This window comes from Syngnathus floridae, chromosome 1, assembly GCF_059516105.1.
Source record: "Syngnathus floridae isolate MCC-2025c chromosome 1, RoL_Sflo_1.0, whole genome shotgun sequence".
NCBI lineage: Eukaryota > Metazoa > Chordata > Actinopteri > Syngnathiformes > Syngnathidae > Syngnathus > Syngnathus floridae.
Window position 1 is genome coordinate 5,401,933 of NC_142413.1, and position 23,026 is coordinate 5,424,958.

Sequence of the window (23,026 nt, forward strand, 5' to 3'; positions counted from 1 at the left end):
TTAACGAGGGTAACTTGGAAAACATATTGGAACGCGGCCCCTCAAGGACTGGAGGTCAACACCCCTGGTTTAAGTGAAAAGTGCCACACCCGCCCTCACCCCCACTTTCTGATTGGCTGGTTGATCTGTGACATCACTCGTACGCTCCATTAGGTATGTCGCCATTTTCAGGTGTACCTAATAACAGGCCAGTTCATTAGGGAAAATCATGGCCAAAGCTTAACTGAAAGTGAAAAGTGCCACACCCGCCCTCACCCCCACTTTCTGATTGGCTGTTTGATCTGTGACGTCATTCGGACGCTCTATTAGGTACATCGCTATTTTCAGGTTCATTCGCGAAGATTCACGAGTGAGTGACAGACAGCGTTGGTGCTATGCCGCACCTGAATCAGCAGCTCATCTGTAAACTCTGTGGAAACGTAAAATGATGCCTCCCCCTGCCTGGCCTGGTTTAAAATCCCAATATGAAAGCACCATTTTGTTTCAGTGCAGTTCTCCGGGGAATTTACATTTGAAATTGAACAGAACGAGATTGTTTCAAACACGTGTGAACAAAACATTACAAACAACTTTATTTGCGTATACACTTAGATAGTTGTATACATTCCTCATTAACATACAAAACCGTGTCGTCAATCGACACGTCAACATAAACAAAGACAATGACGGTGTTCTAGCGGTGCTTACATGTAATCCTGAAATTGGCACTTTAAGGGATAGCAACCATAATTAGCACAAAAGAATGACTGATGAAAAGGACGAGATCCATTTACAAAAGGTAGGTGTCGTTCGATGCAGTCGTTGCTCCTGCCCTTCAAACTAATCCATATTCATCACTGACAAACACGTTTAAAAGTTCCCGATGGCCTTCTGGAGCTCTTCCCTGATGGCGTTGAGCTCAACTACGCCGTCATTCAGCACGTTGGCTGCCTCTTTGATACGCGCCACCACTTCCTTCTTGAAGGCTCTTTTCAAGTTCTTGTTGTCCCTGAAGTACTTGTCCATGCCGCCTTGAAGTCCTTGGAGTAGCTGTAAAATGGCGTCCGTCACATCCATGGCTCGCAAGACGGGCGAGTCCACCAAGCTGATCATCTGCACCGCCTTGCGCACCTCCCAGTCCTCAGAATAATGCTGCGTGCCGGAGCGGAGGAAAGGATGACCGCGCAGTTTGTACAAGCCGTGGTTGACAAAGTGAAGGATCTCGGCCAAGATACGAAAGTCCGACTCGTACTCCTGCAGCACCGCCTCCACCTGAAAACCGGCACATGACGCTAGATGGGAAGCGGCTGTAGATGGAGGACAAGACATAAATGCTTGAAGGTAGTCCCCGTTGCGCTTACCTTCTTGCGCTCCTGCATGTGGTTGACGTTATCCGAGATGGTGGCAGAGGCGGAAGTGATCCCTCCGGCGGTGGCCACACCCACCCCGACTGCCGTGACAATGAGCGAGGCGCCAAAGGTGAACGGGGCCAGGGCCAGGCCGGCGATGGCTGTCACGCCCCCGACGGCCGCCGTGGTGCTGCCCGTGATACCGGCCGCTTTGGCTTTCTGGTGGAAGGTGCTGAGGTGGTCGGCGAGGGCGTGGAGCTTCATCACGTGCTGCCAGAAGATCTCGGCGCGTTCTGTGAAAATCTTGTTGAACACGCGCAGGCCTCGGTTCACCTTGTCGGCCAAAACGGTGAAGGACCTGCCGGAGGAGAAGATTTGTGAGCTGCCGAGTCGCGGAGATGTCCAGGCCGCCGGTGGGAGCGTTTTGAAACGCCTACTGGGATTCGTCAGGCTGTTTGGTGTCTTCGTCCGACGGCACCTCATCCCACTCTGGAAGAGAACCGATGGAAGGTGGGTGGGGGGTAAACTAACCAAAAAAAAAAAAAAACGAGCAGAGGTTTTGTGGGAAGGGTCTGCGTTTTGGAACTCACTTTTTACCGTGTGCCACCACTCCATCAAGCTGTCCGTGTCCTGAGACAAAAGAAATACGGTGAGACAACCACATGGCCACGTATGAGACAAAAAAAAAAAAAAAAAAAAATCAGCAACACGCTGACCCCGTCGCCTTCGCCCTCGCCGTCCTCCAGTCCCGCCGCCATGCGCTCATCCTTCTGTGCCGCCAACCACTCGGCCTGGACCAAAATGAACAGAAAGAAAGTTGGTCATCGAACATACGCTGCGCAATAAAATTCACTTTGCTCAGCGATCAATCATAACTCGGCTGCAATGTAATTGCCGCGTGACAGACGATTGGCGCTATGTTGCCCTGCCAGTTGGCAGAGAAGGAAAACAAATACCGATTTCTTGCGTGTTTACATTCCACGCGCTGCACTTATATTTCTCCAAGTTTTGAAATGGTGTCACCGGATGAGTGGCGCAACTGACCTGCGCTGCCTCCGACAGGTGGTTGACTGCCACATCCTCGACCGGGCCTTCCCACGCTTTGTTCTGCCAAGAGACACAATTAGAATCACACGTGATTGAAAACAACAAAAGCCTAAATTAGCCATCAAAGTCAAAGTCAAAGTCAGCTTTATTGTCAATTTCTCCACATGCCAAAGACACACAAAGAAACCGAAATTTCGTTCCCCCCTATCCCACGGTGACAAGACATGGCTCACAACAGACAAACAGTAAACAAGTATAACAAAAGCGTGCTGAATAAATAATGAATAAATAACACAACAATAAATAAATAAATAATTAATTAAGAGGAGCGTAAAAACGCGTACAGCAGACATTCCCGAAAATAGCGCAACAGTGCCGCACGCTACGCAGAAGGGGGTAGCGTTCAGGTTGCTCACCTTTGATTTGTGCTTTCGGAAGACTTTGTGCTTCCCCTTTTTCTGCTGTGGAAGAGTAAATTTAATAATAAATAAAAAAATAAAAATAAAATTGTCCATGTTACCCGTTTGTGAAGGCCCAGCTCATCTTGTCTGTAGTTGTAGTCCACGACGGGATCCCCGTGTTGTCTTCCGCTCAAGGAGACGTCGTCCTCATCTGTCCAGTTGCCCGCCTGCTGAGATGGAGAAAAAAAAAAAAATCAAAAAATGGATGACTTTGCTCGATAAACATCAAATCCAAATCGTACCCAGGACGCCTGCGCGACCAACGGCTCGCCCGATGCAGGTGAACTGTAGCTGGGCTTTGATTTACGCGGCAACGGGACCGGGGCCTTGAACTTCTTCTTTTTCTAAAAAAAAAGCAAAGACATCCTAACATGAAATCTCAGAAACAAAGACGACGGCGAGAAATCTTTCAAACGAGGCAACAAACCGCTGTGAAGTCATCCGTCGCATTCGGCGCTTCGTAATCCAGCTGCTCTGCTGGGAATCGGTTTTGTTTGGAAAGAAAGCCAGGCACTTCCTCCTTGTACAAAAAAAAAAAAAAGGACATCGCACTGTATTTCTGTCCAAAACAACAATGCAGCTAAAAAAACAATTTATACTACCTGGTTGTTGGAAGGCAGACTTTTTATCTCCTCCTCATCTTCAAAGTTGTGCTCCTGAGTGAACATTCACTTTATTTCAGCAACCGTCACAAATGAGAGTTCATGCTAGTGTACCTGCCACATGTCCGCGCCGCCAAAAAACGGATCTTCTCTGTCCTGGAGGATATCAAACCCAAAAGGTTGTAGGTCATGTGAAACACACACACACGCACACGCACACACACACACACACACACACACACACACACACACACACACACACACACACACACATTTCCATGGGTACCTTTGAGTCCTTGCGGGGGGTGTACCCATATGCGCCCTGGGGCTGCTCTTCCTGAGAACTGCTAAATCCTTTTTGAGGGCCAAACTTCATCTTGAGCTTCTTTTTGCCTTTCTGAAGGGAGACGGCACGTCAGCAACATGGATAAAGCTCGGGGAGGGGCTCAAGGATCGAAAAGACGTACGCTGCCGGAGTAGGTGTCGGCCACGTCCAGCTGCGCTCGCGCCGCCTCATCTTCCTCACCTTTATCAAACATGGCTTCCTAGCAAAGCCGTTTGAGAATGTGAGCGCCGATGAGATAGCCAAAGCAGGTGTGTGCGAGCGTTACCTGAGAGTGCCATTTCAGAGTGTATTCTTTCGTGTTCATCCTTTTCTTCAGGTCGTCGCCATCGTCCTGTCGGGGAGAGGCAAAGAGGTGAGCGCAGGTGACGTGATCACGGTCGTGTGGATGCTTACCTTGCTCGGATGGTGCTGGACGAGGCTGGTTGACGCCCGCCTGAGCAGTAGGTTGACTTTTTTCTTCAGAGGCTTTTTCTTGCGAGTCAAAACAGTGACAGCGGTCACACTTGGAAATTGAAAAACAAGATAGCAGGACGGCTACAAGAAAACTTACTTTGCCCTCAGACCAACTTTGCTCTCCATCTTCTCTCTTGACTGGTAAGTTCATCTCGTAGAAATTGTCCTGAGAGTGACAACGGCGAAATCAAAGGACGCTCCTTGGAATAGATGCGAGCTGATTGCCGCCGGCCGAGTACCTTTGAGGCCTTCCCCTGAGAGGGTAAAGTCCAGCTCCGGCCGTCCTTCACATCATCAGGTAGTTTGTCCTAGCGAGGAACATCTTTGTAAGCACCAGAACACAACTGATGTCTCAATTTGAGCAATTTGTTGTACCTTTGAGTTTCTTCTGGACAACAGCAAAAACTTCTTGTCCTTCCTCTGTCAAAGAATACCATGAGCTCTTCAGGAACTAATAAAGTCCTCTAGTACAGAAATCACCTTGACTTGCACTCCGGCGTCATCCTGAACGTCTCCTGTTGCTGCTTCCTCAGAGTCCATCTTGAGCTGAAAGGAGAAGCTCGGCTCGCTTACTTCCTTTTTACTTTTTGCTGGCGACAAACTCACCTTGAGGGATTCGCGGCGGAGTCGAAGTTTTCCGGACTGGGGAGACAAAAGGCAAACGTGGGCAGAGACGTGCAAAGCGACAAAAGCGCGCCAGCCGTCGGCTTACCGGTTTGAAGTCGGGGTGGAGTTGAGGACTGTCTTCTGGCCAGTCTTCTACGCACTTTTCCTGTTTGAGACATTGCAGCGTTGACAAAATAACTCAATCGCCCTGCCGATCGGAGCTCACCTGTCCAATCAGCAGGATGTCCTCAAAGACTTCAAAGTCCGCTTTCCTGCCCTACAAGACACACAAAGTCGATCAACTCGGATCGATATCTCGATCCAGCAGATCCTGCCGGAGAACGAGCGAGGCACACCTGAGGCTCGCCTGTGGCACCGATGACCGAAACAGGGAGAGCTTTTGACGGTTTTGGAGGAGGCTTCGGTGGCCCGCTGAGTTCGGGCTCCGACTGAAAAAGATTAATCACGGTCGAGGAAAACGTCGCTGCGCCGACGGAGCCCAAGGCGCCTTACCACAAAGGCCGGCTTGGTGGACTTGTCTGGAACGGGGGGCTTCCCCAACTTGGGAGGTCTGGAACGAGGAAGCGGCTTTGGCGGGCGCCTGGTGAGCGTCATCTGTCAAGTCCAAGGGGACATTTAGAAAAAGGCAAGATAACGTCAACTTGCAATCGAGCAAAGGCTACGCACGTGCTTCGGCTCGGTCGGAGAAGAGTCTGACGACACGCTCCGATTGCGGGCCTGACTGAAGGGGGTCGGCTGGAGGATTTTGTGTTTGCTTCCTTGAGGAGTGGTGAGCACAACGTCATGTCCCGGATTGGAATACTTGGATAGGAGCATCCCTTCCGAGAGGTCCGATTTGGCCAACCCGCCGTCGCCAAGCGTTGTGAAAAAGTTCTTGCCGCCGTCGGGCGTCGTTGCACCAAACTGCTCGCTCGTGCTGCCGCCGTCACGGAATAGCTCCTTCGCTATTGGGCTCGAGATGTTTGAAGAAGGGGAGAACACATCCAGATCAGAACCAGATAATCCGGAATAAGACAGTTTGTCTCCATTTGCCTGAAACAAATGTGATGCGGTGCTCGAGGCAGAATAAAACGGATTCTTCGCTGGAGAGACAAACAGATCCTCCGGCGTGTTGGGAGAAAGCCGAAAGGGATCCGGTAAGACACCGCGAGGCTTATCCGAGACTTTGCCCGATGAAAGTGCCTTGAGGTTAAAATCCTCCGAGGAATCTTGAAAAACGTCCTGCAAGCTCTTTGACTGCAAGCTCTTGAAGAAGTTCTCAGGAGGGCTTTCCGCTGAGCTCGGGGTTACGTTGCGATGTTGCTCGTCAGCAGGCCCGCTTGACAAAAAGCTGTCCGACATATGGGTGAAGCTATTGTGGGTCAAGTCCTTCTGAGCTTCAGAAACTGTGACGCCATTTCCTTGCCAATCCAAAGGGGAACGCTGGAATTCAGGCAGAGGAACAAAGTCGCCATGGCCTCGCGCTTGCTGCCACGTTTTCTGTCTATCATCCTCGACTCCGTCGTACTTGTTCTCGGATTCCTAAGGTGACCACCGCAAAAAAAAACAAAAAAAACATGAGCCATTGCCAAGAAACTGATAAAGTAGGAATGCGGCTGGTCCATACCAAGTGATAGGAATAAAAGGGGTTAGTGCTGGCCACAGACTGTAAACAATAAAAAAAGACACATGTTGAATTAGATCTGGTTGATTTTTCTTTTTCTTCCCCCCAACAGGTCAGAAGGGAGGGGGGGCAGGAACGTCACCTGAGGCTTCGACTGGTGTGCTCCAGTCTGTAACAAACCAAATTTAACATTAACAGACGCGACAAACAAACTGGTTGTGCACGTCACAAAGTGTGGGAAAGGTGAAAAGCAGAAAAAAAAGGGTGTGTTGCCATCGGGTGGAGACAGCAAACAATTTCGACCTCACCTGTGTCAGCTCATTGTCAGTGGTCACGTTCGCTGCGGCATCCTATAAAAACAGAGAAAAATTCAAGTGCCCCTAAATTCCCAGCGTTCAAACGCCATCATTGTAAAAGCTTCTCTCACTCGGTTGCTTCTCCAGCCATCCAACTCGCTGGATTCCAAGGATGCCGCTATGACTGTCTGAGGAGGATGGACGAGATCATTCAAGTCCTGCTATCACGGAAAACGCAACGATGGCAAAGGGATAAATACCTGCTGCTGATTGATGGATGAGCTTTGGGGGATTTTCTTAAGCATGTTTTGCAGCATCACAATACTCTGCAAGAACACATACTCACTTAACAAGTAAATCAATTGTAAACAAAAGGTGCAAAGCAAATCAGGTCATTTGGGATCATTTGACAGTTGTTGACTTCTTCTAAACGATACAACAGGCGGGCTCCCTCTAGCGTCAAGCAAAATAATGACACAATTACGTGTTCAAAATATGCATTTTACAGTGGCTTTAAATCGAGTAAAACTATTTTAAATTCAAGTACAGCCCTTTCAATCTTTTAGAAATTTGGTTTAAGAACATCATTTTACAAAACAAAAACATAACGTTCACTTGATCAGTTTATTTCTTATTAACTTTTGTCCATCTCGCTATGCCAGCTATTAATCGTGGCAATCTAACCTTTGCGTCCACCTGTAGCCATTCACACCACACAACAAATCAAAGCGAAACAAAATCATCATCACTTCAGTATTCATACTTTTTGTGAGATTTTTCTGATGTATAATGGATGCCTTGGCTCAACAATAGTTAGAAACTTCCAATTTACTAACTACTGCAGTATTTTCCATACAAAACAGAACACAGCTGCCCTATAAAGCCGCTGCACTTTATACAGTGTTCAAATCAATAGAAATTATTGTACTATTAATAGAAACCATGTGCCAGAGTCCTTAAAAAAAAAAAAAATCAGTGCTCTATAATAATATTACGCTAATTTAGGTAGTCTAGAAAATACTAAGCACACAACAAATAAAAAGAGCAAAGTTAGTTGAAATAAGAATACAAGTTTAGTGACGCTTGAGGAGCGCCAGTTTAAAAGTTGATGTCACATGATGACAGTGCAAAACATCCGCTTTCGGTGGCGTTTTTTTTTTTTTTTTCTGGTTACAACTACATGGATGAAAACAAAGAAAGAAATCCAAATAAGATTTACGGGTCGTCTTTGGATGATGTCCTCTCGACCGCCCTTCACTCCCTCCTCGGGCTCCTAATTTGAACAACATTGAAAGAGGCTCAAATTCGAATAAAAGTAAGCAGGGCAATCTTTGCCACGTTGTGCTCAACTTACCGCGCTCATCATGGCACTCATGTTGCCTTTTTGCTCGCTCTTTGCCGCTTTCTACGAGTGTTTGTGCTCATTACCATCCAGCTGCTGAATGCACCTGTGTCAAGTCTCCATGTCAAGAGCGCAATATCCGCTACGTGACTTTCAGAATAAGAGTCCGATCGAGGGGGGGGGGCGGGGACAAAAAGGATTCCTATCAGGCGCTAAAGTGCTCCTTAATTCATACAGATTTAGAACGTGACAGCATTAAATTGAGGCAGGTTTTTTTTTTACGTCTTCAGCTTCTGAGATGTCTTATTCTTGTCTCTGTCATGTATGCTGCACATTAATGTTTAGTAATGCTTATCCGGTTTGTGTCTGAGTAAGTAGATTGTTTAAGTACACTTGACACATGTGTGCGTCCTCCTTGTATCAAGTGAGCAAGATGTCTGGAAGATCACAATGCAAACCGACCGGTTGTCCTCGCCCTGCTGCTCTTTCGTAACTACCCACCTACACCCTGACTTAAAATTAGATTGAATTTAACATAAAAACAAACTTAGGGTATGGGTCAAATGCATGGATGGGCTGGACGGGCTTGACCAATACTTATGGGGACTGAGAAAATAATTTAGAAATATATCTTAAATGTTAAATAAAATGTTGGCGGGGCTAAACTACACAGACTCCTGCCCGAACCCCGGTGGAGTGCTATCTCTGGTCACATCACTGCATGTGAACATGCTACTTGCAGACTGGCCTCTGGATCTACAATTTGAATTCTGAATGGTTTGAATAGAATTGTGTTGGCAAGAAGTAAGTTGAGTGTTTCAAAGACGTAAGATGTTTACAAGGTTTTATTCATAATATCTCATTATGTTACACACTTATTTTGTCACACAAGTAAATGGGATTGCAGTTTCTTTTCAAAGATTATTACATGACATTGCCTAAGGCCGAAAAACAAAAGTTACAAGTGAATTATCACACAGTGAGCATTTGAGGAAAAATCCACATAAAGATGAGAGACAACTCGGAAAGAAAATGAATAAAACGTCACACATCCATTTTTGAATCCTCACGTGAGAGCTGTCCATTTTCCCTTTAATTCTTTACTCCCTTTGGTGGACACTAAACGTTGTACTTTTTCTCCAAAGCATATCTTTATGATCAAGTACCAACACAAATTGTGTCAGATTCAGTCCATGTATGTTGAAAACACAGCTAATGGACCTGCTGGCAGTGATTTAGCTTTTCAGTGAGTTTCTTCCCCGCTAAATTTTTGGAAGGTTCAAAACACTGCAGATATTTTGATTCCAGCTGCATATAAGAGAGAATTCAAAAGCAGAACCAATTGAGACTACAAACTGATGATTGTTCACATTTTCAAAGTGTCTTGTCGCATTGCTGGCAGTGACATTTTAGCGCTCCAACCCCGTCTGAGCAAGATGGCGGCTGTGTTGATCGCACATGAACTCAAGTGTGGTGGCTGGATTTTGTTAGGAGGTATCTGAGGTTTAGAGAGTTTAAAACCCCGAAGTTAACACAGTGATCACTTCTGAACGCGCTAGCATGCTACGTAGCGACATCACTGCGCGGGGGAACGGAAGCACTTGTCGAGTTAGCGGTGTCTTTACGTTTTAACCTCTGACGCCGCTCGCACTCGCATATTACAAGCTGTCATTGGACGGACGAGCCTCCTTATGAAGGCCCAAGATAAAAATAATAAAGAAAAGCTCCCCCATCCGTCTTCTGGGATGCTAACACAACAAAGCGTCAAACAAAGGCTGGAAGACGTAACGACCTGACAACAGTACTAATACGTAAAATGGGCTAAGGAGTGGAAAAGAAAACGAAGCTGGGAAAGGTTGTCAAGACACATGATGTCTGCTCTAGGCTACCTTTTGTGTACATCAGTTGTCAGCTTCTTTTTAGGACTATTACTAGGAGTTAGGGCCTCTAGCGACCACATGTGCTAAATTAAAGGGCTACCAACAGAGCTGGGGGCGCCATGTTGTGCCCACCTCCCTCTATTCACATCAAATCTTTCCTTTTGGACAGCGGGGATGCAAGGATTTAGACCACAGATGTTTCCCCCTTTTCCCTTTGCGCCTTTTTTTTCTGCCTAGCCGGCGAACGACGGGAGTTGTAGTGACAATGACAGCAACTCGTTGGTCTGGACCTTTTTCCATCTCTCTTGGCTTTCTTTCCCGCCCCCCGTCTGCGCCCGCCTTCTCTTCAGCAGGACACCTCCATGGTCTGCGAAGGGCTGGGCGGCATCTGCCCCCCTTGCGAGCCCTGGGACAGCGTGCGCGAGCGCGAGCGCGAGCCTTCCATGGAGTACGAAGATGACAGCGAGGTGGTGCGCGAGCGGGACAGGCGGGTCATGCAAGAGGAAGCCACTGAGGGCACAGGGACCAGGCGGCCAGGTTAGAATGCGCACGTGGCACACGCAGGCGCAAAGGACACGTGCGGCGCTCACTTACTGTAGCCCATTCCCTGGATGAAGTACTTGAACGCCTCGGTAAGTTTGGCAGGCTGCAAAAGCAAAAATTCTCCCGTCACGTGGCCACTTTTCACTAATTGTCCGAACTGTCAGTACGGACCGCGACTTTTTAAAGATGTCAACTGTCATTCGGAAGATTGCACGCACTGTATGGTAGCTGTGAACGCATTGCACTTTGGCAAATAGCCAACAATCTGTCAAAGAAGCTTAAGCTCTTAAACGCCACTCTCGGCTGATGTTTACCACATGCCGTACATTTAAAAGCAACCATTTTTTTTGCCTTTGAAGAGTACGCTTTATTTAAGGCTAACAAGCGATGCTAAACACTATTGACGTGCTAACGTTTAGCATAGTCGTGGTTTTAGAAGCAAGGGGATACTTGAACGCAAAGGCTGAAGCAACACATGTAAACATAATGTATGTTCACCATATTCACAGCCATATATTGTTTTTCCTCTGCAAAATAGGCCTACTTTGACAGAAACGTAGTAATAGAAAAAGAAGAATCAATCTTCGCTGTGATGATAAAAGAGTTTTGGGTTAAGAGCATGGACAGTTTCATCTCGGGGTTACCACACTGTTGTGATATTTTGCTTTGCTTTACCTGAGTGAGCTGAGGCAGGCCGCCGGCGTCCGCCATCTGAGAAAAACAAGGTTAGTACAAAAAAAAATGACAATGATAGCAGGAGCAAAGGAAAGCAAGAACGTCACCTTGAGGAAGGAGGTGGTGGTGGGATCCAGTTTGCTGTTACATTCCACCTGTCACAAGAAACAACCATGAGAAGCGCAAACAGGCGCAGGAGGAGTCTTGCCGCTCGCTACACTTACGGCGGCATCCTCGTACGGCGCTTGGTCCCCCACCACCAACATGACGGGACACCTAAGCGGCCACGCAGAGAGAAAACAGTCAACATCATTCAGACAAATCACACGACTTGGATGATGTCAATAAATAAAGACGTTACTTGAAGGTGCTACTGCGGTCCAGGTTCAAATCTCTGCGGCTGTAGGGATGGGGGAAAAAAAAAAGATGTGATTGCTGTGGGCGCCTTTTGGCTTGGCATTTTTGTGTGGGTGAGATGACCTGTTGTAGGATTTCCAAAAGAGTTCTATGTTGAGCAGGTGAGGCGCTTTGTTGATGCGTTCTCTATGAGACTGCACCACATCGTTGTTGGATGACAGCTCCTCCTGAGGGCCCCATGTGGCAGAGAAGAACCCAAAGTTAAAAATAACAATGCTGAAAATTGACTTGATATCACTTGGCCCATGTGAGAATGTGTGACTACATATGAAGTGTTTGTGATTGAGGCCCAATGTCTGTGCGTGCGTTTCGGAATGGGACGCACCTGGCTGAAGAGGTGCGTCATGATCTGCTCGGTGAGCGAAGAGGTCACAGAGCTGAGCTGCAGACATGGATTGAATATTTCACATTCGCCAACATTGTTGGCAACCAACACCACCTTCCATCATGAGTATTCGCTTACCTTTTGAGCCGCCCAGTCCATCCACCCTCGAGCGTTTGTGTCAATGTTGACCAGAACTAAACCCTCCACAGAATCTGGGTTAGCGAGCTGGGCGCAGACAAAAAGAAAGAATGGTGGAACGTCCCTTTAAAAAGGTGTGTGTGTGTGTGTGGGGGGGGGGGGGGGGGGGGACACTCACTGTGAATTTGGTCAAGATGTACGCCCCGGCGCCCACACCCACTCCGATCACGGTACGGAAGCTGCGGGACACACAAAGCCCACGTTACGCATTCGCTTAGCGAGCTAGCCGTGATGTTTTCTGCTTGTTTCGGGACTTACTTGAAGTACTGCAAAATGGCAGGAATCATCTCTGCGATGGTCTCCATGGATGGGTACTGATAGCTGTTGGTAAAGGGAGCATCTTTGTGAAAGTTACGCAACATTTATCATTCGGATCTGAAACTTTCGACAGGATTCAAGGTTACAGGGGGGAAATGAGAGAATGTGACCTCACCCCGCCGGGTAAACGGCCGCCCCGTCCTCTTGGCCCGGAGCGTCGATGTGGATCAGTGTAAAATTCTTTACGATCTCTTGCATCTCCTCAAACTTGAATAATGGCAAGAAGCAGCTCTTGCCTGCCAACGTCAGCGAGAGGCGTAAATGTCACGTGCGGCTAACCAAACAAATCAACAACAAAAGAGCCACGCACTGTCCAGACCGACGTCGTGGAAGGTGAGGATGGCGGGCCGACGGCTGTTGCGCGTGCCGTGCAGCGTCACGTGTAGGACGCCGTGAGGGGTCTCCACGCTGTGCTCCTGCAAACAAGAGTTCATGTTCATCCTGCACCCTGTGGCACGTTACAACCATCGTGCGCTGCATTCTTACCTGGCCCTGGTCCAGGAGGATCCTGGCTGCCAGCTCAGCATCCTGCTAGAAACCACATCAAGACACTTTAACTTCCCACTGGCCCAAATGACAGGTGGTGCCAGCACTCTCAACACAACTCTTTTCATATCAAGCAGCCATTTTGCAGAGAGTTACCAGTTGCTCAAAACACAGACCAAGTGCTTGCCTGAAAGTTTCACTCCCAGTTTACGATAATTGTCAAAGGTTAAGTATTTCAACCATGGAAGTGATAGCTTTATGCTAACACACAATGCAAAACATCAGACAGGCTAACAAAACTAGAATCAATGTAGTGGTGGTATTGACTAATCTTGCTGCAGCTTACTGCGTAATTTATTTGTGAAACTCTTCTTTGTGTGCCATGTATGTCTGTAATATACTGCACCCTGTTGACCAAGGTGGACTGACCAGAACATGCTGTACAATGATTACAGTCACCTTTATTCACAAATTATTCAATTCTGTAAAGTGCTATTTTCCTTTAATAAAAACACAATGAAATATGTGTTGGTTTTTAATAGAACAGTTTCAGTTTCTATTCATTTCAGCAGGGAAATACGATGTGAGATATATAGGTTTTATGTCTCAGGCGGGGTCAAGGACCAAATTAAACCCACCGACATTGCTGTACTTCTTGTACTTGTTGTACGTCTACTTATTGCCACTAGAGGTCAGTAGAGAGAGGTTACAAAGCAACATCAGTAGGAGGAAAAAAAAAACCGAAGAGACCCCCCCCATTCCCCGAGGGCTTTGACGTCAAACTGGCTGCATCGCAGCCAGCCAGCCAGCCAGCCAGCATTGCAGCATATTCGTGTGCATCAAACACACTCTCACACACACATATATATTTGTACGTAGACGCATGCACGCACACACACACGCACACACACACAAGCACACAAACGCACGGCAGCTTATTGAAATGCCACACACCATGTAGTGAGTGTAAAGCGCGCGCGTGTATGCGTGTGTGTCCTCTCTGACCTTGCTGGAGTCGGCCTGACCAGTGAGCAGCGGCTTGTCTTCCGTGATGGCGATCTCTTGCATTTCCGTTGTCATGGCGATTCGTCTTGACCGAAGAGAAGACAGTAAAATGTCAAAACGTGACGCAAACACGCAGTATAAGGTGCAGAGTTTCTGTGGGGGCTTATGAAAGTCAATTAGCAGAGCTGAAAGGAAAACGTTTTGGTGAGTGAACAGCAAGCTCCTTCTAAAGATTTGCCAGGTGCACGCATACCGAGAAGATGATTTGGATGGTTGATGTGAGTGAGATTCGAGCGGCCTGAGCAAACTATCTGCTCAATCAGACGTATCATGAATTGCTCTTGCAGACGTGCAAGGTATGAAGATATGCAGCTTGACGCTCAAGATGATGCTCACGTGACCACACTGATAACGCAGCTCTGTCTAATCTGCTCCCCCTCACATCCTGTCACGTTTTAATCGGCCTAACGCTGTGATCATGGAGGAGTCAGCTAGCACCTCCGCTGCGGAGACCCTCCTCGCCACAGTTTGGTACAGGCACAGTCAGGCCACTTTGAGTCTCCAGAACACACTGGCATGAGAGTGAACGCAGGTTCACGTTCCGGGCATTCTACAGACCGGGGTTTAAAAAACAGCGCTGCTTTTTTTTTTTTTCTTCTGCTGCTGCAAGAATAAACAATAGTGGGTTAGTATTGTTTGGCATCATGGTGCCGACCCCTGTTGCTAGGAGATGGGTGTCACAGTGGCAAGGAATCGATAATGGCCCGATGGAATGGATTTGCCAGCGGAATGCCGACGGATTTATTCTCGGACAGTTCTGCTGTACCAGTGGGCGATTCATCATTGGGGCATTCCTGAGAAAGGTGAAGGAAATGGGGCTATTATTAGGCAGTTAGCACTGAGAACAGAGCAGCTTTGTGGCCTGCCAGCATCTGGACACCAGCCAGCAGAAGTGCTGAGCACCCCATGCCAACCCCACCCCCACCCCCCCACCCCCGAGGCCCGTCGCTCTCACATATACAAACAACAAGATGTTTTCGCACACTAGGTGTGTGTGCTACGGTGTATGCGGTAGACATTATAAATTTGCCCTTTGTCAGAAAATCAGGACATCTCTTGCTGATAACACAATCATATCTGTCCTAGTGTCAATATTGAGCTGGCATTTTATTTGAAGAAATAAAAAATAAATGGGGCATATATGTTGAATAGTCTACACACACCTACTGTACAAACTGTGGCTTGCTAGCTGCTGCGTCTAAATATCATGCTCCTGCTGTGTGGATCATCTCCTGTATAAACCTAATCCTCACCTCTGGGGCTGCAAACAAGATATGTTTCTGACAGGTATTCTCATCACTAGAGGAGAACGAGACGTAACTAACACACCAAGTTGGGCTCGCTTAGTGAGTGGCAACACAAGATGGCCACCGGCGGCTTCACTTCTTAAGCAGCATCGTTAGTCCAATCATATCTACATGTCGCCCACACTACTCAGTCAGCCAAGACACCAGAGAGACGGCTTTCCTCGAGTGGGTTTCCACAAGCTGGACACTCACAGAGGCAACACTGAACAACAGCAACAGCTCAAGTTACAGGAACCCCCAATTCGAATTTTGCAGGAAGTATACTGAGCCCCCACAGTTTGTTAAAAGCCCACGAGCCAGTGACGTTTTCCTTCGTGATCCCAGCTAATGGCTGAGCAAACATGGCAGAAGGAAATGTTAATATTGGTCCAGGCCACATGTCTGGCCATCATTGTCAATATCCTTACAACAAGAAGAAGCGCTCATGAGAATAGAACATTAGTGTTTCCATGGCTGTTGACTTTAGGACCTTGCAGGTGCAATCCTATCACAAGAAAACAGCCTATTCCACTCACATCACAGGTCATCCGAAGGTCAAACTGCATAAAGGTCAAAAGTAGGCCATGTTGTTGTTGTTTTTTTCTTTCATTTACCACATAGCAGGCCTGGAAGGAAAACAACAGCAGGTTCTCCTCTGCTTTTGGTAAGAGGGTGAGTCGCTGTGCATGTGTGTGCGCGTGTGCGAGAGGGGCTCCAAATGCGGCATGACTCACAGAATGTGCGTGCACGCGCTTGCTGAAAAACAGTCTGTGCTCGTGTGTGCAATAGATAGACCCTTCATTCAAATCAAGTCCAGCAGTGTTTCTTTTCTTTTTCTCTCCAGCCAGCTCTGAAAAGGTGGACAACGGAGACACCCCCCCATTTGACATTGAAGACCATTGTATGTTCTGGCAACAACAGTCCCCCCCCACCGTTCCTCTAGGTTCTTCCAAAATACCACCCATGTCCTCTAGAAATTACACAAAAACAAATTTCTGACTAACAAAGGCATTCTGGAAGCTGAGCCCAATTTTATGATGTTGCAAGCGCGTGCACGCTGTTTACTTTAATTGTTCAAGTTCATGCAAGAGGAGAATGTCAATAGTGACCTATTTGCAGCTGTCATGATGGGGTGGGCAGTGGGGGCTTGCCACGTGTGCGCGTCAATAAACGCACACTCGGTAAGTGGACAAAGAACGTTTCATGGGGGAGGGGGTACACCAACAACCATTTATATTTACAAATATTTCGCGCGCGCGCGCGTCCACGTTGTTCTCGTTCAATTGCAGCATCACTCACAGCGAGTGCATCTGGGGATGTTACCTGGTTGTGCGGCACAAGTTCGGGTAAACGGCTCACAAGAAGTCCAAGTCGGTCCTACGAGCTCCACACGGGTTCTGGTACAGATCGAATGGGTCCCAGATCCTCCGCGTCCACGCTGATTTCCGCTCCGGTCCACTCGTGTTTTTCTCTCCAACGGGAGCGGAGTTCTGCACAAGTGGGGGGCGGGGCTGGCTGGGTCCGTCAATCAAAAGGCGACATGGTGGACTCTGGGAGCGGGGTGCAAGTACTATGTCCTCACATGCACCACAAAGCGCTCACTGTGTGTTTATTGTATAGTTCGGCAGAGGTAAGCGCGTGCACGCATATTCCGTGACGTGCCCGCGCGTGTGAGTATGAAGAGGTTTCACGGGTCCTGAGGACCCCCCCCCATCTTATTTTCAGCGCCACAGTGGTACAGTCCAGCCTTGTTGAGCACGTAGATAAAATAACGTTACATAATATATTACATTAAATCACATGAAGAAATAGGATAATCCTATATATCATATGTAATGATACCTTAAAATGATAATTCCATATTTATTTATTTATCTCATGCAGTTGATTGACATTGTACTCCACAAAGAAAACAAATCGTCACATTGACAATGAAAAATGTACAACCCCCAGAATTGAGATACAGTATTTATACATCAAAAAAGTTAACGGTAACGTTTCAATATGCGTATGTGTATAAGTGTATATTTTTTCCCCCTACTGTACTTTGAGATAAATGTGTTTCAGGCCTGAATGTTACACATTACCTACCAGCTTCTAGTCTGAAACTAAATGTGTGTGGGCGTGTGTGTGTGTGTGTGCGCGCACTAATACATGAATATACATGAACATAAGCATGAGCAAAACAACTGCTGCACACATGTCGAGCGTGTTGAACATTGCTGGACCCAGGCTGCCAGCTGTCCCGCTTGGACAGATTAACGAGCCCTCCGGTGATGTAACGCACCCACAACATAACATGATACAGCACACCTCGAGTGACTGCCCCCAAGTGGCCAAGGTGCGCACACCAGAAGGATCAGCACAATTAAAAGTGAAACAAAAAATGGAACCAAAACAGTTAAATTCTTTATATTTGGTATGTAATTGTTTTTTGTTTTATAAAGTTGACATTTATTTTGGCAGGCATGAAGCGAGGATTCAACTATGCAAGATTTTGGCTGACGATCAATTGGACTTTGGCAAGGTGAAATAAAATCCAATATCATTACCATGGCAACATTCCGGGTGCCACCGTAATCAGTCAAGGGCCCAAACTAATTGATGCTAGTATGTGTTGGCAGGAGACACACTCACTCAGTCCTTTCGCCTGATGGGTCAATAAGCCGTGAGGGTGCATTTGTTTCACCTCACTTCATATGCAGTTTCGGCATTACGCTAATAAACCTGTTTCGTTGAAGAAAAAAAAAATATATAGTATATTATATTATTCTATATGTATACATATACATAGTACATCAAAAATAGCTTTGCCTAGAATGTGTTTCACAGACATCCCCTGCGCCTGGAGAAGGAGGACAAGGTGGTCTCGGGGCGTTTTGTCTAATTGGGGGTGTAGACGATGAAGAATTCTACTGTAGCTGTCCATGTGACTGACATAAAGAAGCTCCTCTTGTTGGATTGAGACGGGTTCAGATTAAAAAAAAAAAAAAAAGGTGGAGAGGTGGGTGGGGGCAATCTTTTTTCCCAGAATGAAAAATAGGAGTGGGGCTGGCTCCAGTGTGACGTCACAACTTGATGGCTGACCTACTTTAAGCACCCGTGACGTCACATTTATCGCCTCCATTCTGTAAAACTAAAAATCCGCCACAAGCCCCCCGCCCGCTGTCCCGCTAAACCCCATGAATCATTCATTTACACTTGCCAATAACCTCTTTACCAAGATGAAATCTCTGCTTATGAATATTCATGCGGTGACGAAACAAAACGCTCTGACCTGAGGAGCTGCTACCATATGGAACCAACCATCTGAGATTAGAATGGCATAAAAAAAATAATCGCGCTCCTTTTGTGTCCATAATACTAGGGAATTGACAAATACTTTATCTTAATGGTATAACATACAGCCACTTGGGCCACTTATGCCAAGGTACCATTGATCTATTTTGTAATTTGAGGTGTGTTTGATTGATAGTGCCCAAGACGTTGCTGATCATCGTCTCTCCATGAGACGGCGCTAGAGCGCAATGTCAGGCTAAAGATGAGGTCGCGTCGACTTTAGTTTAATTTGAATTACAACTTTAATGACGCCACAAATGCTTGGAAAGTACTTTGACTTGTTTTACCAATCTTCTGTATGTTCAACGTTATTGAATGTTAACATCTTAAGTGAATACATAAACCCACTTGGGAGCTTTTAATAAGGAACATAACTTTCTAAATGCCAGACATTGATACGTCTAAGCAAAACGTTGAGCCTCGGAAAAATTCGCTTTATTTTGAAATCCATTCTCCTACGCACTTCCGCCCCGAATCCCACTGATATTTGCCTGGCCCGAGCTGTCAATCATCTCTGCGAGTGACGTCACGAGGGATTTGCGACAATGTCAAACGTCGCTGCGTGCATCTGTTCAGCGTCCAATCGCCAGACTCCGTTTAGCGTTTAGGTCGTATTGCGTGTTCCACATGTGTTCGAGGTAAGATTCGCTACTATCTCTTTACTCAAAATGTGACCGCGTCAAATGATTGCTTTTGAGGATTTTCGGCTCATGTGAAAGTCGAGAAAAGCGGACTGTTGTGCTAAATGGGAGATCGTAACGTTTTCAAAGGCATCATTCGCCGTCTGGTCCTGATGTGAAAAGTTGCGCGTTACGTAACGGGAGTGCGGCACGTAATGGACATCAGGACGCATATGTTTAACGGACAGGATGACATGTTACGCAAATCACATAATTCCTGATTCAAATTTGCACGTTTTCTGAAAACAAGAAAGAAAGAAAAAATACAAATGTAACAAACAAGAAGAATCCGGTTGCTTTGGTTCATCAATGCTGTTTTCTTTCTGTTCATCGTTTCGACTCTAGATTTTATAGCAAACAAGTAAAAAAGAAATTTAAATCAATAAATGTGCCAGTAATTTCATAAAGCCAATGGTTCTCACACTTCTTTACACGACCACCTAAAACACTTTCTCTAAAGTATCAGTAAAATGAAAAAATAAAGAAATACAGAAAAAGCTATATTTACGACAAAAAAAGGATACTCACAAATTGCAATAAATTGCTGTAACATGCAGCACTTGAAGATTAGTGCTGATCTTAAATTAAAGAAAAACAATCATTTATAATGTACTGTACATTAATGTGAAATCAAAATTGCAGCTAATTTAGTGTTAGAACCTAAATCGCTCTTTGAGAATCATTGCAAAATGTTATTTAACTAAATATGAAAAGTGGTTTTGAAAATAGATGGAATACAACTATTAAATACAACTGAAGTGTCTAAATGGTTTCTTACCCAAAACACAATAGACAGCTCATGGACCACTCTGAGAATTTATTTATGCAATTATTACGAGACTTTGAATGATCTAATAGAAAGAAGTCACATGATCAAGGGTGGAGACCAAATGGTAAGATAATAAATTAGAATTGACTTCTTAGCACACCATTTATTTTTCTCGTGTGATTGACAGGAGCAGGTGAACGCAGTTGAGTCACAATGACCCGTTATTCTGAGGGATACGGAACCGAGGTACTTTAAAGACGTAGCTTTTAGTTTTCCAGTAGTAGCACAAAAGTTAATTTGCCATTTTACACAGGAGGAGTGCGTTCTGTCCGACCCTCAGGGAGAAAGCGACGCCGACGCCGACATTGAGGACGCCGACTGCAGGTGGCGCGGCTCACACCCTTCGCCTTTCACCGGAGCTTTTACCTGAACGCAAATAACATCTTACCTCTAGACTCCAAGAGCCCGGGTCGCTGCAGAGAATCAGCTCACGGCGCCGCAAACGTCAACGTCTGGCTCGGCAGGACACCACTGAGAGTGAAGATGACGGCAGCCTCAGTCACGCCTCGCATCGGTGGAATCTGCGGCTCAGTCCGGACAGGACGCACAGCCGCACCATCCTGGAAGTAAGTAAAATTGCTCTTACAAGTCAATTTTAGACAAGAAAGCAAATCAAGAAGCTCTACCAGTAATTGACAGCCCGCCCTAAAAAGGTCTATAATTACATTTAATGATAAACTGCCTCAACTCATTTCACCATAGTTCCTTGATGCTAAAATGCCACAAGTAAGTACTCAATTCACATCTACACAGCTCATCAACCCCGAGGTGCCACAAGATGGCGGCATAAGACTACCTTTGTCTAAATGAAGCAGCTTGTGTACTTTTATTGTAAACGTGAGACAGAAAGTGTTTATCGCAACAACGGCAACAATGCTCACATTTTGTGATGTCCGACAGGAAAGTATCTCACAAGTGAGGCCCCTCGTCATCTCCAGGTCCAGTGCGAACAAGCGGACAGAAGCGGAACCGCGGACGTGCGGGTGGGCGCCGCCCCTCGCGCCCCCGCTGGTTGTCCTATTGCTCGCACTCGCAGCCGCCATCGCGTCCTTCCTGCTCCCGTGGGTCAGAACCTGATGAGACGAGCAGAAAGTCCAATAAGCTCAAGCACAAACACTTTATTTTTGTCTCTGCATCAAACATCAGAGCGTTGACGTGTCTTGGACGCCGGTTTTGGTCTCACCTCCTTTTCAAAATAGAGGCGCACTCCCAACAATGACGACTATGCAACTCCTTGGTTTCGACTGTGCCAGTTGACACAGTTCTGAAGAACGCCCCCGATGTCCTTGTCGCTGTCTCAGCTCCGCCCCCCACCCTCTTGTGGAAGCACAATCAGACCCGATTTGAAAAGCAATAGCAGACGTGCGCCATCTTAGAACTTTCTACACCATCGTATACACCTGGTCCATTGTTGGAAGCAAAACTGTGGTTTTAATCATCATTTCAAGTGTTTCAAGGTCCACAGTCTTTCAATAAAATGACTTTTTTCAAATTTGACTTTATGTGTTAATAATGACTTCCCAAATATGAACATAGCTATCCTAGTAATAGATCAAATGAGACTGTGTCTGTGTACCTAATAAGATGTCTAAAACTGTTTGTGTACCACCCGGAAAAAGGCAGCGCTTACCAGGCCAACATGTCTCACGCACGTGCTCACCACTGCATGGAAACTCTCAACGACCGCCTTTACGTGGCAGGCGGGATCACGTCGGACGCTAACCAGGTAGCGATTGATCAGCTGGCCTGCGAGGTGTACGATCCTGTCGTAGATGCGTGGATGACTTTCTCAGGCCTGCCGGTGCCTCATGCGGGGGCGGGAAGTGCCGTTCTCGAGGGGAAGTTGTACGTGCTGGGCGGCTACAGTCAGGAGGACGACAGCGATACGAAGACGGTCCACCGGGACGACCCCGCCCTGCACCGGTGGGAGAACGTGGGAAAGATGCCGGGGCCCAACAACGACCTGCGAGCATATGTGCTTCTTTTGCCGCCACATGTGCGCGTGTGGAAAGGATATGTTGCTTACATTGCTCCGAGTGCTTTGAATACAACATCTAGATTTTGAATGTGCTGCGAAGATTTTGTGAGATGTTGAGTGCGTGCAGACTTTTTGGGTGGGATTTTTGATTTGACGGTTTTTATTGCCCCAGAAAATAGATGTCACCCTAATTCAAGTGCAAACTTACTTGATGCATGGGAAATAAAACAGAAGAACGCACGGTAGATTTATCATGTTATGACACATTAAATCAAACAGAATGTGCTGTCCTCACTCCGGAGCGTCTACTTTTCCACCAGCGAATCATCAGACTTGGTTGTCTTAAATGCCGATTTATTGACGAATGGCCTCAAACCATTGCCCTCTTAAGACCATCGTAAAACTGAAATACAAAAGAAAGAAAACACCGCGTGAAACGATCGTTAGCTTGTAGCATGTTGGCTAACGTCACTTCGACACGTAAATAAAATGAACATACAATCGTCTCGTGCTGAGTAAAACACTTACACCAAGCATCCACAGGAGGGCGGGCTTAACCATTAAATAGAAAATGACGTTTCAACACGAACCAAAGAGGGCAGAACAAGAACACATCAGAAAATCAAATGAATGACAATTATACCATCCGTCCGTCCCTACCGCTTGTCCGCACAGGCATCGCGGACATGTCGGAGCCTATCCCAGCTGTCATCGGGCAGTAGGCGAGTAGAGTTCAAGGATCTTGCGGTCTTGTTCACGAGCAAGGGCAGGATAGACCGCGAGATGGGTGATGCTACAAGCGGCCAAAATGGGTACACCCTGTGTCTCTCGGTTGGCCTGCGAACGCCTTGGGATCGATTCCCCGGGATGAGCTGGACAAAAGGGGAGGAGGATGGGCGCCC

At 46.7% G+C, this 23,026-nt stretch overlaps 3 protein-coding genes and 2 long non-coding RNA genes across 12 annotated transcripts; 2 read left to right on the forward strand and 3 right to left on the reverse strand.

Annotated features, from left to right (window-relative positions):
• Positions 1–548: 548 nt before the first annotated feature.
• On the reverse strand, positions 549–8,232 carry LOC148403601 (uncharacterized). 7 transcript variants are annotated; one of them, XM_088385553.1, is made up of 33 exons: positions 8,118–8,232; positions 7,983–8,036; positions 7,024–7,089; positions 6,895–6,951; positions 6,776–6,817; positions 6,610–6,636; positions 6,471–6,509; positions 5,531–6,385; positions 5,357–5,458; positions 5,200–5,292; positions 5,070–5,120; positions 4,950–5,009; positions 4,844–4,879; positions 4,718–4,783; positions 4,613–4,657; positions 4,477–4,545; positions 4,335–4,403; positions 4,178–4,255; positions 4,050–4,115; positions 3,906–3,983; positions 3,725–3,835; positions 3,553–3,594; positions 3,439–3,492; positions 3,264–3,356; positions 3,079–3,180; positions 2,896–3,006; positions 2,792–2,836; positions 2,373–2,435; positions 2,045–2,119; positions 1,919–1,958; positions 1,766–1,817; positions 1,341–1,686; positions 549–1,251 (listed from the first exon to the last, which is right to left on the reverse strand). In XM_088385553.1, exons 1-33 carry the CDS (start codon positions 8,136–8,138, stop codon positions 850–852), a joined length of 3,510 nt encoding a protein of 1,169 aa, XP_088241679.1. In that variant the 5' UTR covers positions 8,139–8,232; the 3' UTR covers positions 549–849. The 7 variants fall into 7 exon arrangements, with proteins under 7 accessions (XP_088241679.1, XP_088241647.1, XP_088241657.1 ...); XM_088385521.1 differs by having other exon boundaries at positions 3,264–3,353; positions 8,118–8,159; XM_088385531.1 differs by having other exon boundaries at positions 2,792–2,833; positions 2,896–3,003; positions 8,118–8,159.
• Positions 8,233–8,932: 700 nt separating this feature from the next.
• On the reverse strand, positions 8,933–16,895 carry ndrg2 (NDRG family member 2). 2 transcript variants are annotated; one of them, XM_088381802.1, is made up of 16 exons: positions 16,622–16,895; positions 13,953–14,037; positions 12,948–12,992; positions 12,772–12,877; positions 12,577–12,697; positions 12,402–12,464; positions 12,262–12,322; positions 12,084–12,170; positions 11,946–12,002; positions 11,684–11,787; positions 11,565–11,603; positions 11,428–11,479; positions 11,311–11,358; positions 11,204–11,239; positions 10,580–10,631; positions 8,933–10,495 (listed from the first exon to the last, which is right to left on the reverse strand). In XM_088381802.1, exons 2-16 carry the CDS (start codon positions 14,025–14,027, stop codon positions 10,332–10,334), a joined length of 1,110 nt encoding a protein of 369 aa, XP_088237928.1. In that variant the 5' UTR covers positions 14,028–14,037; positions 16,622–16,895; the 3' UTR covers positions 8,933–10,331. The 2 variants fall into 2 exon arrangements, with proteins under 2 accessions (XP_088237928.1, XP_088237937.1); XM_088381811.1 differs by having other exon boundaries at positions 12,948–12,989; positions 16,622–16,894.
• Positions 16,896–19,120: 2,225 nt separating this feature from the next.
• LOC148403603 (uncharacterized) lies at positions 19,121–21,643 on the forward strand. The gene is made up of 5 exons (XM_088371795.1): positions 19,121–19,275; positions 20,274–20,332; positions 20,400–20,470; positions 20,541–20,712; positions 21,047–21,643. Exons 2-5 carry the CDS (start codon positions 20,300–20,302, stop codon positions 21,221–21,223), a joined length of 453 nt encoding a protein of 150 aa, XP_088227921.1. The 5' UTR covers positions 19,121–19,275; positions 20,274–20,299; the 3' UTR covers positions 21,224–21,643.
• LOC148403604 (uncharacterized) lies at positions 20,184–21,727 on the reverse strand. Its single transcript, XR_015857686.1, has 4 exons — positions 21,330–21,727; positions 21,028–21,219; positions 20,579–20,706; positions 20,184–20,512 (listed from the first exon to the last, which is right to left on the reverse strand). It is a non-coding gene; the product is annotated as an uncharacterized LOC148403604 (long non-coding RNA).
• Positions 21,718–22,618, forward strand: LOC148403605 (uncharacterized). The gene is made up of 2 exons (XR_015857690.1): positions 21,718–21,872; positions 21,940–22,618. It is a non-coding gene; the product is annotated as an uncharacterized LOC148403605 (long non-coding RNA).
• Positions 22,619–23,026: the final 408 nt, after the last annotated feature.